This window comes from Mugil cephalus, chromosome 1 (genome assembly GCF_022458985.1).
Source record: "Mugil cephalus isolate CIBA_MC_2020 chromosome 1, CIBA_Mcephalus_1.1, whole genome shotgun sequence".
NCBI lineage: Eukaryota > Metazoa > Chordata > Actinopteri > Mugiliformes > Mugilidae > Mugil > Mugil cephalus.
This window is the reverse complement of record NC_061770.1, coordinates 10,756,963-10,773,348: the sequence shown is the minus strand read 5'-3', so window position 1 is coordinate 10,773,348 and position 16,386 is coordinate 10,756,963. Positions and strand designations below refer to the sequence as shown.

Here is a 16,386-nt window from a genome sequence, read left to right as displayed (position 1 = left end):
TTTTCTTGTTAGTAATTTCACAATGTTTTATTTGCTTTAATAGGACGGCTGAGGAGAAAGAAGATTGGATACAGGCAAGAGTCTCACACATGCAGTTTACACACACACACAGTCTGCTCATCAGATTCACGTTTTGGGCCTTTGGTCGTTCTGCTTTATTGGAAAATGGAATTAGCAAAGCTTTCTCAGTTTTGGGAATTATATTCTCTAATAAAGCCTCTCATTATTGCTCATTTAGCCCAGAGCAAAGCTGATTAAAATATCTTGCAGGCTGGAAAAGTGGGAGGGCATGTTACAAAGAGGAGCTGGGAGGTTTTTGTGTGTGTTGGCCGAAATGAATCGAGGTAGCATTCCTGAAGTTGATGAACGGTGGAAAGTAGAGGAGAAAAGAAAAGGGCTGTTACGCACTACTAGCGAGGGAGGTCTCTGGCCTGTGACACGGGCCTTAATTCTTTGGAGGTGTGATGTCATTTTGGTCGCCATCCGTTTGGAGCGTGGTCAGAGTGGCCGGCCCAGAAACAGGCTCTGCAGAGACATGAGATCGGAGAACATCTTCACATCCTGCTGCAATTGTGTTACTTTTAATTTTGTCTGTATGTGGTCTGAATGAAAAGAACTCACAATGCATCCTAATGCTGATCCGTTTCTCCCTCTCTCCACCTCCTCCGTCCTCCAAATCTCTTCCGACTCTCAGGTGATCAGCGCCACTATTGAACGGCACAAACAAAACAGCGAGACGTTCAATAAAGCTTTCAACAGCTCCTTCTCCCGGGAGGATGACCATGTGCCTGAGTCACCGGTTAGTCTCTCTCTGTCCCCTCATCACTCAGTTCATTGATCAGTCTGTTGGCGGGTCATCCTGTGCAATGAATCATGGGAGACTAGTGGCGCTCCACATAGTGAGGTTGTCATAGTCTGGCCTTTGTCTGCTTGAACAGCTCCCCATCTATGGATGTGCTACTATCATACACACAAAACAGATACATAAAGAAGCTCTTTATTTCCACTTGAAGCATCCGCGAGTCTCTTCTCCCAGAGCTCTCTCATGACCTAATAGGGAAAGACCAAGTCAAAGTTTACACAAAACTCTTATGGATCTGGTTTGACCCACTTTGTGCTGGCTGGAGCTGGACCGCAGCCAAGCGTAACTTGACACGAGTCAGATGGCCGCATTCAGAAGGTCAACGCTGACACCTAGTGGCTGAGATTTGTCACTGCTGCAGGAAGATGACATTGTTCTTTCTCTGCAGGGTCCCTGGAGCAACACGTCCATGGATTCAGATGGTGAAAAACTACAAGAAAGGGTGAGAAAAAAAAAATGATTAACTGGCATGTTGGGAGAACTTTATTAACCCTATAAATGAGCTCATTCATCTACGCATTTCCCCTTTTCGCTGTCCACTGTGTATGTGTTAGTTAGCTAGTTATTTAAGCACAATTTATTGGGCCACATGCATCATTTGAGTGGATTATAAACTGAAATAATAAACTTCCTAAAAATGCCCAACTTTGAATTTAGTTTTTGCATAAATTTCACAACTAACATAAATAAAACATGTCGAATGTCTTCTTCTTCTGGAGCCAAACAACTCATTTAAGATGCACATAAATGCTGTGGTGCTTCAAACTAGGACAAAAGTGCATGTCTTTCAGTTTCACCTGTAACCAACAGGAAACAGCAGCTCAAAATACAGGGTGTGCTTATCTTTATTAGTTCGTCTGAATACACATGAAAGGACAGATTGTGAACTTTGAGAGAAGATACAGACCTCATTACAAGATGCCGTAAAAGCTTTCATTGGAACAGCGAGAGACAACAAGAGATGTTTACTGATGTGAGGTGTGAGGCGTGAGTGCACGCACGTCTTAGCTGTGGCTAAAATGGCTCCACATCGACTAAATATTTGACTACATTTACTGGTCAGTACCATCGCAATGGAAAATAAGTCCTGCTCACAGCATGTTCATCAGTGTCTGCCAGCAATCCCACAGCGCACAGCACCATTTTGATCATGATGTTGATTATTAGGTGTCCAAAATCCAATTTAAAGCTTAGTAGAGAGTAAACTATTGAGTGTCAAGTATATTAAATGGAGCAGTGAGTGAACAAGATGGTGATTAGACACAGAGCCTTGAGTCTTTTTACTGCTTTTTCCTGATCAGAGATCTGCACAGGTTTAAACTGGATGGAGGTGGAGTTGTGCTGGAAGTCATGTGAGGTTAAGACCTTGTATTTAATGAGAAAAATAAGGAGAAAAATGCATCAGGCTCGATCCCGTCAGCCCCGTTTGAACTTTGATGTGCAAATTTGCCAGGTTGCCTAATATCCAGCCACAGAGAAACAGGAAATAGGACCAAGTTCTCATATTAATAAACAGGTTAATCTTGATTTGAATTACCATTAGAAGAGGATTAATGTGGGTGAAGCAGGATTACATCAGATAACTTGAAATTAAACATGTCTGTTCTTTTTTTAAGAGAGACATTTTTTAGTAAAGATATATTACAGTGGCTGGTAAATGGCCTGTGAGTATTTAACCAGGTATTCTTTGTTTAAATAAATAAAAAGCGGCATTCTGCTCAACCTGTTTCTCGCTATGTGTCGTGACAAAGGTGTTTGATGCTGAAAGGTGTACTGATGGTAGACCAGGTGACAGGAATGACAATAATGCTGGGTTGACAGCAAGCAATTGATTCATCGCCGTCTTGCCTCTACAAAATGGAGAGAAGAAAAAGTAGATGAATTTCCACTTTCGTCCCCACACCTGCATCTAGAGCAACCGTCTGACAGGAAATATTGTGGATATTTTAGCGTGCCTGTGTGGGTGTCTGCCTTCGTCAGTTTGTTAATAGAAAGAAGAACCAGAAGTCAGACATCCAGACAAACGCAAGATGACGCAAGACATGTTGTCTTTGCTTCACTTCTGCTGAAACCGCATACAGACCAAAGACCTTGATTCCTGTTGTTTTTCTGTTTGTGTTTGTGTTATTTCCAGAAGAGTTCCAAGAAAAAGGAGAAGGAGAAACAGGGCTGTAAGGGCTGCAATGAGAGCTTCAACTTCACCAAGCGCAAACATCACTGCAAGTCTTGTGGAGCGGTGAGCACAGATGGAACAAGAGGAATTTGGCCGGTGTTCCGGATGGGATATGGAGAAAAGTCAAGGAACAAGTTTGGAAAAAAAAATCACACTATTAACTGTGTGTCTCCCTCTCTCTGTCCTTCTGCAGGCCATCTGTGCAAAGTGTTCAAAGACCTTGGACAACAAAACGAGCCGAGTGTGCCCCGAGTGTTTTGAAGCCAGCCTCAGCCTGGACAGTCTGTGTGGTGGTGGTGAGCAGAGAAGAAAAGCCGCCCCTGAGGTGAGACGCATAAAAAAAAAACAACACACACACACAAGACTGAACAGCATGTGCGTGAGGTTTATTTTTTCTGCCAGTCTGATGCCACAGATGTCTCACAGTTGACGTGCACACTATTATCCCACTACAAATGTTACTGGAAAACGCTTTTTTGCACCATTTGGATATAAATAAAGAGGCTTATTTGAAGTCACTCTGTTATGTGAGTTGTACACACACACACGCGCGCGTTCACATTGAAAGATCAGCTAATCTGCCTCTGATAACTAATACGATAATGAGATCTGGACCAGTCGCATATTCTGCTGACTCAACAGTCTGCCGGCTTCAGGTGTCTGTACGTCTGTCTGCGGATGGATGTACAGTCCACTCTGGGGTGTCTGACTAGAGGACACTGGACACACTGCGTCGCTGCAGTCGTCACACGATTACTATGATTCAGCTTTCGTCCCGTCTCTGTGACAGCACAGACACCGCAGGCTCATCTCTGCAGTGAGATCAGTCACCACACGAGGGAGCTGGAGGCCGCAGTAAAGTGAGACAAGGGCCAGCATGAGCTCCAGCACCACCTGTCCATGTCCAAATCCCAATGTGTCCTAAATAGTTGTTATGTAACCGTGAGCTGAGGCCCTGGGTTGTCATTGACTCATAAAATTTAAATGTCCAGACGCAGAGATAGAGTTTTTAATTGCCCCTCTCCACATTCTGTTCAGTCCAACGTGCAGCTCTTAGCCTGTCATTCAGCGAGATAAAATCACTGACCGCCCGCTGGTTGTTGTGTGTCTTCAGAGACAGACATCGCTAACAGCGGAGAACTGCCTGCTGTGTGGGAACCTCCAAGTGCAGGAGAAGGGAAAGAGTTGGACAAAGATGTGGGTGGCTGTCAGCAAGGCTGAGCCGCTGGTGCTGTACTTGCAAACCAGTGGACAGGTAAGAGGAAACACGCCCAGTCTTTTATACGTTTCAACCACTTGGACTATGAACTGCTCTTGTTGGTTATTTTACCCACTGTGGACAACAAAAAACAAATCTTCCTACTTTAAAACTGGCCGTGAAATGTCTTTTTTGATTATACCATGACTCAGAACCATCACAGATCTAACTTTAGGACAATAAACATTGCTTAAGTTCCTGCACACCTCAGCCCCCTCCTATACATGTGCTCATCTTCTCCCTACATCCGCCTGCCCTTCCTATCCTCCCGCCCGCTTCCTCCCTTTGAGGCAGGACATCTGTGCGGTGTGACGCCTACACACATCGCTGACTGCGTGTAGGTCGAATCTGTCCAACCCCGCCTGTCTGTGCTTTGTAGATTTGGGCCAGGAGGATTTAGCTGTCCTGAATCTGACCCCAGGTATAGCTGCCGTCAGCGGCGCCGGTCCGCCGCGGCCCCTGGATTCTGGTTCGCCACCGAGCGCATGACACAACTCTCTGGACGCTCTGTAGTTCCTCGAAATCTTGGCTCTGGTTGTTGCAGGAAATCTGCTCGTAACATTCCGGGGAAACGTACGAAACCGGCTGATCCCTTTAAAAAGATTACCAAGGCAGCCTGTCAATCTCGGCGGCGCGCTAAGAGTCGAATTTTGAATAAAATGCTTTGCATATTTTGAAAGGGTTCTGCGGTGCCGTGTCATTCACAGCGCACGGCTCACATGTACAGTCAGCCTTGTAAAGCCTCTCCGGGTTTCATTTCCAAGACTAATATCCCAATCTCACTGCAGAAAGCTGCTATTCCAAAGATTAGGATTAATATGAGTTGGACGAGCATTTTCTGATTATACAGAAAGAACGCGGGGGGAGGGAAGGCAGGGTTTACTGTATGTGCTTGCATCGCTTCCCCTTCCCTCAAAGTAATGAATGCCGCAGCCGTAAATACGACCACGTTTCTTCCAACCTGTTTTTTTTTTGTTTGTTTGTTTGTTTGTTTTCTGCAGGACACCAAGGGGTCGCGGGCGGTTCCGCTCCCTGGGTTCGAGGTGAGCGCGGTACCGGCAACAGCGGCCGAGAAGTCGGAGGTCAAACACGTGCTCCGGCTCAGTCACACCCAGCAAACTTTGCTCTTAAGTGCCCAGGACGCAGAACTTCAAGCCAAGTGGGTGGACGTCCTCTCCAAAGCCGCCCGCGGAGAAACACCCACGGAGGAATCAGCGAGCCTGACGGAACACAGGAAGAGCCAGTAGCGCCCTCCCCCTCCCCCTCCCAACCCCCCCGTCGGATTGATCAACTCTCCTTCCCTCTCCTGTGTATAGAGCACACATTACTTGAATTCACTTTATCTCTGCACTTTTTGTTTACCCCCCCTTCGAAAAAGAGGACCACTCAATCCTCCCTGTGCCACTTCAACCCTGTTATCACCACACAGTTGTTTCTCCCCCTCCTCCTCCTCCCCCCTCCATGTTTCCTGTCTTTCCTCGAAGACACACAAATAAGAACAATGTCACCAACGCCACTGGTTAGGATATTTTATTTCTCAGTGTTTTCCAGCAGCTGGAGCGGAGCTTTGAAAAACTTCTTTTATTTGTAATATAGCGGAAGAAAGTTCCTGTATGATTTGTTTTTGTTTTTTTTTTTTAAAAAAGAAAAAAGATGAAGATCCTTGTACATTATTCAACAGTGTTGTGAAGCATTAACTCTTTTGTTGTCTTGTCTTTCCATTTGTGCGGATGTGTGCAAGCGTGTGTGCGTGCGTGCGCGTGTATGTGCAGTAAGTGTGTGTTTTGAGTGTGAGCCCGCTCCTGTGTTGATTAAGTATTGGATGTTAGTGTAAGAAGCCCGTGCCACCTCTCTGTCCTCGGACGCGACGGTGGCTCACCGGGCGTTGTACAGTATGTATACTATAGTATGATGTAAGGAAACGGAAGAAAAAAAAAATTACATTTAACTTAAAGAGACACAGAATTGTGTACGTTTGTGGCTGGCCACCTGATGCTCCCACTGTCCTGATGCTCCCGTCGTACAGACCCTGTCCTCACGCGCTCTCCTGCGTCGCTAATCTCACCAACGTTGTCTCTGGACTCTGGACCATTTTAAGCCTGATCCAACACACACTTTTACATCTCTCATTTTGCGTGAGAACAGGATCACGCTGCTTCACCTCTGATCCCGTGCTGTATGTTCAGACAATAGCTCCACTCCAGTACCAATGCAAGCTAAATACATCCCGTGTAGTTCTCTCTCTCTCAGCATAGCAACCGTTTGCCGCTTATGTCCCTTCAGTGATGTGATGGAAACCAAGTACTGTACTGTTAAACAGATTATTCTGCCTTGCCTCCTGTACCCTGCTCCTATCAGCACCAGCCTTTAAGCAAAAGTAGCGCAAATTAAAAGAAAAAAGAAAAAAAAAATAGTCATTGGATCTCTTTGTGCATGTAAACTCAAGTCATATTTATGTACCGTGCTATGAAACCTCGCCCCCGTCGCTCTTTTTTATGCTCCGGAATCCATTCTTGTCGTACTGTAAGTGAGCAGAGTCAACATTGAGTGTTTTTGAACATGGATTGTGCACAGTGGAAAAGCAGTCAAGCATATCATCAATAAACAGACGTGGTTCGTTCGGTGCCACACTGTCCAATAAGTGCTTTGCACGTCTCGGGTTTTCTGTTCACGACACTGTTTCTCTTGATGTCACGCACGCAGCAGCTTGTAAGGTTTCTCTGTTACCAAAGTTTAGTTTTAGTTCTTTTTTTCTCTTTGTTTTCACATCAGGTTCACTTCTGCTTTTCTCTTCAGTTCGCGCATTCGTATAGTGTGGTAGTAGGTTGGGCTGTGGTGCCAAAATGATTGTAAACTTTCACTACAGAGGTGAGCAAAGCCGAAATCAAAAGAAGAAAGAAAAAGCTTCTCGGCTGTTCTAACAGCTCGTTCATTTGCCTAGTTTAGCATTTGATAAAAGCAGTTTTGGGTTAAGATTGATGTTGTTTATGGTTTATCACAAATAATCAGTATGGTATAATTTCATACTTTGACGCTTATTCTGCCGAGCAGCTTCTCCTCTTGATTTGTGTCCCACTTATTTCCTTGGAAATTAATGTTTTAGTGAAGCCAAGGTGCTGGTGCTTTGCAGAAAACTTGGAACATCGCTTATTTTAAACAAAACAAAACAAAAAAAAAAGTTGAAAGTCACAGCCAGCGTAAAATAGCCCAGTCCACTAATGGACAGCATATGTATACATAGATATGTATTTATAATCTTAAATTTTAGAAACTCACAGTTCCGAGCTCTGCTGACTTGCCAAGTGTTAAACTACAATGTGATGTGCTCCAAGAATGGCTGTAGAGCTTTTTATTTATTTTAGTTATCTATTTTATTTTATTTTTTGCTAGACCACGGACACCATTGCTCTCTCTTGAAGATGTGAAATCTGCTTCACGGCGAATCACCCGCTGTAAATTAAAGCCATGTGATTACACTCTGTCCTAAAGCCTTGCAGCTGAATAATAAAAGTCACATATGAGAGCACGAATAACATGTTAAATACACTTTAAATAAATTCTATATACTCCAGCAGCTCTTAGCTCCAGTTTAAGCTCAAATACTTGTGCTTAAGTGCAAAAACTAATGGTTGAGAGATTTCACTTAAAACCGCAAATAAGATAAGATTTAATCTCTGGAGACTCTGATTTCTGGCATCTCCACATCTGTGCTTTAGTATTTCTAACTTCAATTCTGTGCATTTTTTCTCGTCTCTTTCTTGAGTTTTTGCAGGCATTCGACTTCGACTGAAACTGCTGGAACTAAAGCCTTTGTCAACACGAGGTCAAATACACTGTGTCTTTAAAAATAAACAAATAAATAAATAAACAGCCTTCTGTGAGCAGCAATATAGCCAGCTGTCGCCATGATAACTGCACCGAAACTCGCTGTGCTGTGGCGTTGTTAGTTGTAAGGCGATCTTCTCAAAGTGGAAAGTGCTGCAGACGGAGCGCTTTATGGTCATGTGATCACTTCTGTTTCAATCTGGTGTCAGAAGATACTGGTCCCACTGAGCCACTGTTTGTGTGTGCGTGCAGTTGAAACCACATAGCTGACATGAGTCTGAATGCTGAACGTGCAACACGGCTTGATCCTTCAGCATCTGCAACTAGAGTTGTAGTTTAGTTGTGGAGGCTTCAGGAGACGGAAGAAAGTCGCAACAAAGGAGGGAAAGATTACAGGAAAATCTGACTTACTGGAAAAGGTTGGGTGTGATTTGTGTGTATAAAAGGAGGTGTAGAAAAGATGTCGAGCACATGCTGATCTGCGCCTTGATGTAGTTCACTTTCCACTTCACTCCCTTCCTCTGTTTTGTCTCTGTTTTTGCAGCCTCCTCTCATTTGTCAGTTCTTGGGGGCATAAACTTATCAACGTGTGCTTTCATAAAAATAAAAAAAAATAATAATAATAAAAAATAAAAAAAATAGTGGACGACAGATAGTGGGAGGTGGCGTGAACCATAACTTCTTTATTTAGCAAGTCAACACCATGTGTCAAAATGATGAATTGGAAGGCTGGCGTCTCGTAGAGCCGTGAGCTGCGGCGCAGAGATAGAGAGGAAACTGCTGACTGCTTCCTTCTGTCGTGTCTTTACATGCTGAACATCCAGAGCAGAGCAGAGCAGGGCCGGGTGGGTAATGGGTGTCTGTTGCAGGATGGAGATCGTGCTGAGATAAGCTCTCATCATCTCTCCAGAGTCCTCTCCGACAAGACTCTATTCTCTTTGAGAATATATCCAAACAGCTGTTGGGTATTTTTTTTTTCTTCTTTTTTTGTCTGACAGCAAGAAAAAAGTTGTGTGGCAGCTTTCCTCCCTCCTTGTTGTTTGCGAGGGATAATTTCTCACTGTGTAACCGTCTTTGGGCCTAACAGCACTAACAGCTGTCTTGGCCAAGCTTGCAGCAGAACTGTATCACGTTGAACTATCAGAGGCCCCAAGGTTTCCCATAATGGCTCTATTCACCGACGGCACAGACCTCGGGGAACAACAAGGCAAGGTTGGCTGATCGGAGCCTTTGTTGCCGCCTGCAGTGTTAAATGGAACTGTTACAGTGGAAAGCAAAGCAAGGCAGAAATTTCCAGATTTGTTCAGGGCTTCAGGTTGTGACCACGATTCTGTGAGGCTTAGCTCCTCTCCCACAACAGCTGAGGAGAATGGATTTAATGGGGAAGCTGTTATATGCCACTGGAGTGTAAGCCTCTTACCAGCTGTTTGTGCATCAGTGTACTGTACTGAGTGTAGTGTCACAGACATATTTGCATAGCGCATCTCGAGACCTGTGGTCTCCGCACCCTTTGAGAAAGTGCAAAGAACAAATGCCGTTCACTTACTCATATCTTCTCTTTTTGTCACTTGTCCTCCTTTAGTCATCCTGTCAGCCTGTCAGCCCAAAAACTAAATGAATTATTCATTTTTGGGGGATTTTGTACAACTTTAATGGGTCGCAGCCAATAACTTCCAGAATTGCCTCTTTGTGGGGAGTTGGAAAAGTCACTTACAGGTGCTTTTTTGGTTTGCACATCAAGAAATGAAGCTGGAACCTAATCATTTATTTGGAGTTTCTGTCCACCTTCTGAAAGTCCGTCCAGTTTTGGTTTAGCTGCTAAGTGCTTTTGTTCACCAGCTACTTACTCTGTTTCTGAGCAGCAGGATTTTTCAGAGCTTTTTGGCTGAGGACTCAAAATGACATTATGCAGCGGTGAAAGCGAAATTGCATGAAGGATGCGTAAATAATCAGCTGAAACTCGCTGCACAGCTCTGTGAACTCAGCTGCAGTGGCTAGCTTCAGATTAAGGTGTAATTTTCTGGTATCATTTCCCATCTACGTTTTTGAAGGTGCAATTTTCTGCAGATTCGTCGTTGCAATCGATTCCCTCTACGTTTGTGAGATTGTTTCAGTGTTGCCATTTGAATTTCTTTTATTACATCATATTGATTATATTCATTTTAAAGCCCAGACTTTGAGACTCTTAGATCAGGCTATTAAACTATCCATTGTGGGGCAGATACAATCTTAACTGGTTGGTCTCTCTTCTGGCATCATCTCCAGGTCAAACTATTTATGTAACATGTAGCTCACATAGTAATCTCCATGTTTCAATTTCAAGCAAGCAAACAGTTGCAACCACTTCCTGTAAAGGAAGCGGTTTCAACTGACAGACTGACAGCTCTGGTACCTGCATTTTATTTTTTTTGCCAATTTAGGTTCAACACTCTCTGCAACACATGTTCTTCTAACACTGGAAAGGTTCTCTCATAACTCTTTTCTTTTTTCCTTTGGAAGTCAGATGTCGTTACAGGCGTTAATTCTGAGGACATCACATCCCGGCCTCGTCTCTGAGACAGGACTCCAGGTGTCCAAGAGGAAACGTCCTGCTTTTAATCAAAGGATCTGAAGGTTCACCATAAAGGTTTACTTGACGGTGATGAATAGTCACACCAGTAACAGTTCATCACCAGAGACAGTGTCATTCTTTGTCTCATTCACAGCCTGAGTGGAGGTGTTGCAGCGGAAAAAAGGGAATCTCATTCAGATTAACAGCCACCGGAGAGGAGTGGTCATCCTACCATTATATTCTAATTAGAAATCGTTAAGATGGATTTGACTATGATGATGATTTCAGATCTATTTAAGTAAATGACCAGAATAGCTGTATAATCTATGGTCCCATTAGCTAGAGCACCATGACTTTGACTTGCTTCCAAATCCTTCTTGTAACACTAAACAACATTTCTATGGTAATTTTTAAGTAAATCTAATGCCTGATTTATTTCCCTGAGCTCCACACCTGTTTTAATCCCATCCGATATGTAAATGTGTGAACTCACACGCACTCTCACACTAAATTAAATTGCCTAAATGAGCACATCTAATGAAGAAGCCATAACTCAACATCATCTACTCTGGGCCATTGAACAAATGATGCTGTCAGACACTGGACCTGAATGTCTTATTATACGCAGGGACTCATCAGCTTGTATGGAGCATTGTGAAATGACGTGGAGCCACATGGCATCATCTGAAGCTCTTCGAAAGGAGCAAGGAATAATTTTAAATGACGCTGGTCATTTTAAAATGGGTCATTTGGCAGATGCAAGTGAATAAAAACCCCACAGAGAGACAACTAAACAAAATAACAGCAAACATAACATAGTTTTTCTGAGATAAATAAAAATGTTATTATCAAAATGCATCCAGGCACTACTTTAGCAATTACTCTGCCCGGAATATACAGTCAGTATGAAGTGGTTTTTAAAAAAAAGCTCTCGTGCATCCGGAGACAGTGTCCAATGTTCACTTGTGTGGACAACATGTGCTGTTATAAAAATGCTTTCTGTGGCCATGTTCTTCAAAAGGCCTTGTAATGATGTGAGTGTTCATATTTCGGAGGAATGGAGGAGGACAAACACACAGAGAATCTAGGTAAGAAGTGGATCACAGTGGCTCCACTAGACCATGGCAGCCCTGATATAAAAAGCCTTTCTCCTTTATGGAACCCAGTGCCGTGCCTGTTCTCTTTCTGACTCATCTCTCCTTGCCAAAACAATGAAGTTTGTGCTTCTATTTCCGCCACAAATTAACAACTCAGCACGATGCACCTCGCATAACCATCAAGATGCCCATTTTTCCAGTCCTGTTCAGGCCGAGCTATACCTCACGGCTTCTCTTCTTCTCTTCTTTGATTTCTTGCCTTAAGCGAGGCTGTCCGGCTGTTCGCATCCCCAGTTGCATCAGTTGTGATAACACAGCTTGGCGCACATGGATGACTGAGCACTTTAAGAGCCTGCGTGATAGCTGACACAATGAAAAGGCAGTTTTCTCGCAATGTTTCTAACAGGCTTTCCTTCCCTTTTCTCCTCTTTGTCTGTGACACTTTTTTTGTCCACCTCTGTGGTGAGTGACAGGGCTGATGAAATGTCTAGACTACAGGTTCTGAGAACGCTACAGTGGTGGTTAGCATTGATGCCTCACAGCATGAACACTAGGTTCTGTGGTAGTTGTACATGTTTTTCCTTCCACAGTGCAAAGACCAAAGGTGATAGGTGTGAATAGTGTTTTGCCTTTCCGTGTTAGCTCTGTGATAGACTGGTGACTAACCCTGGCTCTTGCCCAATGCCAGCTGGGTTAGGTTCCTGTGACCCTCTAGGAGTAGTATAGCTGTAACATATAATATACGAATGAAACATGGCACAAACACGGCAGATATTTAGCTTTTTACACCCAGAGAGAGACAAAGTCGACACATGCATATGGGGTTTGAAATTGAAGTTTGACAGTTATGACTCATCAGAGAATAGACAAAGTTCCTCTGAAGGGTGTCTTGTGGTGTCTCGCAACACACTGTTGTTAGTGGGGGCTTCTGGGGGCTATGGGTTGAGGGATCATCTCACAGATACTTTATCAGTTTGAATTCTAGTGAATTTGGAGGCCAGGTCGACACCTTGTGCTGTTTTTCTTGTCTTTTTTAGTTGTTCCTAAACCGTTTTTAGTGTCTGTGTCAGGCTGCATCCTGCTGGGGATGGCTGCTGCCATCAAGGAGTGTCATTGCGATGGGGTGGGGGTGTCTGGTCTGGTCTAGGTTGGTAGTACATGTCTAAGTAACATCCACATTAATGCCAGGTCCAAACGTTTCCCAGCAGAACACTGAATTGTCACAAGATGGTCAATGTTATTCACTTTTCCAGTCAGTGGTTTTAATGTTGTGGCTGATCGGCTAGCTGAAAATTCATGTTATTGTCTTTCCCGCGCCGACCTGCTGTATACAAATGTGTCTAAATGCTCTGTCTCTCTCTCTGTTTGAGAACCTCCATTTTCTTCTTTCATCTTTCATCACAGGAAGCATGCAGATGAGGGGCTGAAGCGTCATGAGACACATCCCCAACCTTCTTCTTGTTGTTGTTGTCAGTCAATCTTCTATTTTAATTCAAACAGAGCTGGAGTGACTGCATGAACTCAGGTGCACTCTTGGCCTTGTTTCCTCATACTTCAAAAAAAAAAAGAAAAAAAAAGTCTCTCCTATATTTACTGCTTCAAGGATTTGCTCAGACACACGCACAAAAAAACTGTTAGCAAACAGTCCATGTACCATACAGGCTTATAAGTAAAGACCACTAACATTTCTAACTCAAATCCCCAACAAAAAGTTTGTCTGTGCCTCGCCTCGGCTGAATTACTCTCCCCAGCTCTGCCACAGTAATGCTGCGTCTGCTGTGTCCGAGCAAAGCCGTGCATCTGTATCCCACGGCTTACAAGCTGGGCACGTCTGATGTTGCATCGCGGCCAAGAAATGCTTGATCAACTCAATTTCCTCCTAAAGTCTCATTCCTCATACCTGCCATCCGTTTCCTATCACCTTTCCCTTCCATTTCTTCTTTTTCCGTCTCCCCCTCTCTCTCTGTCCCTCTCAGTGAGCGCATGGAGGTGCAGATTTATGGAGCAGCCAAAGTCGCTGATGGCCTCGGTCCAGCCTGAAAAAGTGATTTGTTCAGAGATTACAGACACAGAAGACAGAGAGAGACATATTAATGACGTTACGGACAAATCGTCAGTGTGAATCTGATGGAAAAAAAGGAAAAAGGGAGAACCGGGTGACCTTTAGGAAATGGTCCCTGTTTAGTCTGACAACACCAAATCTCAGCAAGGTAGAGATACAGGTCATCTTTAATGACTCTGACGTTTACCTAAAGAGAAGTCCTTTTCTTTTTCTTTTTTTATGTAGGATGACTCATACTTGGGACAGTGACCATCCGTGGGTTTTACTTGCGCATCAAAAATCTTTCAACAAAGCCATTCGTCCCCTATGTTGCGGGCGCACTAATTGTTCCTTGGGTGGTTCTGGATATGCAAGCACTTAACATCTGGCTGGATGTTTGTTTTGTCGTGTTGGAACTAGCCAAGGATGCTCGGCAGGGGGGGGCACCTTCAGCAGTCTCCTTCGCCCAGACCTCCAGCCATATGTGGCGCTGTGTGAGCATCAGCGTTGATGGTGTGAGATGGTGCCCCCTTTGGTTCCGCTTAATTACCTGCGTGATGGAGTGGTTCCCCCCAGCAGGGCTACTGTGCCACGAGGTGTCAGGGGCAGGGCGGACACACCGAGCTCACCACTCTCACCTGCCTCCCCTTTCCCCGACTCTCTTGTCAGACCAGATTAATAATAAAACAACCCAAGAAGGCTTTGTTTTATCTTTTCTTTTTTTTTTTTTTTACATTGTACATTTATATATTAAATCTTTCTATTCACCGACGGCACAGACCTCGGAGAACAACAAGGCAAGGTTGGCTGATCGGAGCCTTTGTTGCCGCCTGCAGTGTTAAATGGAACTGTTACAGTGGAAAGCAAAGCAAGGAAGAAATTTCCAGATTTCGATGCCATGTCCAAAAACACTTTTTTTTTTTCTTTTAATACAGGAAAATAATCATTACTGATTGTCCCCAGCTTCATTAGAACGGCTCCTGTTTGTTTAATGAATTGCACAAAGTACAGAGAACACAATCCTGGATGGGAAATAAAGAGGAAGGCGCCGGGAGTCCAAACTGTACCCACGGAGATTATGGCAGGACACATTAACTGTTGCTGTAGCAACCGTAGCCAAATCAGAAGAAAACACGAACATTTTATGCAGACAAATTTCTCAAAATGTCCTCATCGCTCTGTTTCTGCGTTTCTTTCTCCGTTCTCTCCCTCCTCATTACTTACCGTCAAATATTCTTCAAATCTGATCACCTGGAGGAGGTTTTGCAGCTCTGGACAATTTAACAGAATGTTTATTCAAATGGAAGCTGCACATTCAGACTCTTGTTTCATCTGTATCTTAACTCATAAATAACTTAACTCATAAGGACAAACTCAATAACCTTGTGTGACATTGGAAGCTGAACCCCAATCTCTTATCTGTAGTAGCACTGCAAAACCTAGACACTTTTAGGAGACTTGTTTTTTCACTGAGTGGTAATAATGAGCTTTTGCTCAGCGCCTCTGGGTCCTTACCTAAATTTTCTAATGGTATGCTAATGTCAGTCCAAAACACTTCAATCAGGGATGATAGTGTGTGTGTTTGTGAATGATGAGGCAACCTGCCGCCTGAACAAAGACTCCCAGTGCGTCTGAGGAAGTGTGTGATGGTTGTTCAGGTGAACAGGGCCGCGCCTGTGGAGACACTTATCACCCACAGCAGAAACCGTCTCATGCATGCCCAGAATTCTCAATGGCGCTCGACCCGACATGCAGCCTGAAGGAGAGAAGCAGTTCTGCTTTCACATGTGAACGTAAAGTGAAAATAGGAACCTCCATTATGTGTGCGTCCAGTTTCTTGTACAATGTCACGTGTACAAGACTTAACAAGGTCTTTTCCACGCTCAATAATAGATGACTTCTTTTTTCATTTCAGCTGTTATTTTCCCTTAATAACATTTGTTATTTAATTTTTTTTTTTTATTATTATTATTATTATTATTTTTTAGACGAAGTTCTACTAAAAACCGCTGTTCCTCATTCTTTACTTTGTGAACACACTGACGTTGAGTAGCTGAAACCATGTCTGGAAACCAGGCCAGCACACGCCTTGCATCATTTCGCAGGTTGACCACAGGCGTGTGACATGGCGAGAAACAGAAAGAGAAGCGAGAAGAAGAGAAGAGAAGTCTTTTTTGTATAAGTCTGAGGTATAGCGACGATAAGAATAACTCCGTGTGGTTAGTGAGACAGAAACAGGTGTTTTGACTGAATGCAGACAGCAGTGACTTGGCTGAGCTGAAAGACCCCCATTTCTTTCATTTACACCTCTCACATCCATGAAATCTCTCAGTTTTCTAACCCTAAATACTACAGATGCTGTTAAAGTGATCAAAAACACTACTTTAAGCATAATCATTTAACAAAACAAAATCTGATCTCTAAATCTGTTTGAATGAACCCAGGCATTGGAGTTTTGTGCCAAGAATAACTGCAAATGTGTTAACTGAGCCATGTGTCTCTGTGACTTTTTAAAGACTGGGTTTACGTCACGCACTGTGTGTTCTGCAAATTTGCAACAAGCACTGAAGCATCACGTC

At 43.7% G+C, this 16,386-nt stretch overlaps 1 protein-coding gene across 2 annotated transcripts in view; it reads left to right on the top strand.

The window, feature by feature from the left end:
• Positions 1-6,934, top strand: part of fgd (faciogenital dysplasia) — a 51,539-nt gene extending 44,605 nt beyond the window's left edge. Inside the window, exons 13-19 of one of the 2 annotated variants that reach the window (XM_047591880.1) lie at positions 44-74; positions 695-799; positions 1,251-1,304; positions 3,000-3,098; positions 3,229-3,360; positions 4,150-4,290; positions 5,295-6,934. In XM_047591880.1, the coding sequence (XP_047447836.1) occupies positions 44-74; positions 695-799; positions 1,251-1,304; positions 3,000-3,098; positions 3,229-3,360; positions 4,150-4,290; positions 5,295-5,540 (808 nt within the window). In that variant the 3' untranslated portion in view covers positions 5,541-6,934. Of the gene's footprint in view, positions 1-43; positions 75-694; positions 800-1,250; positions 1,305-2,996; positions 3,099-3,228; positions 3,361-4,149; positions 4,291-5,294 lie in introns of both variants that reach the window. The other variant, XM_047591871.1, reaches the window with a different exon arrangement.
• Positions 6,935-16,386: the final 9,452 nt, after the last annotated feature.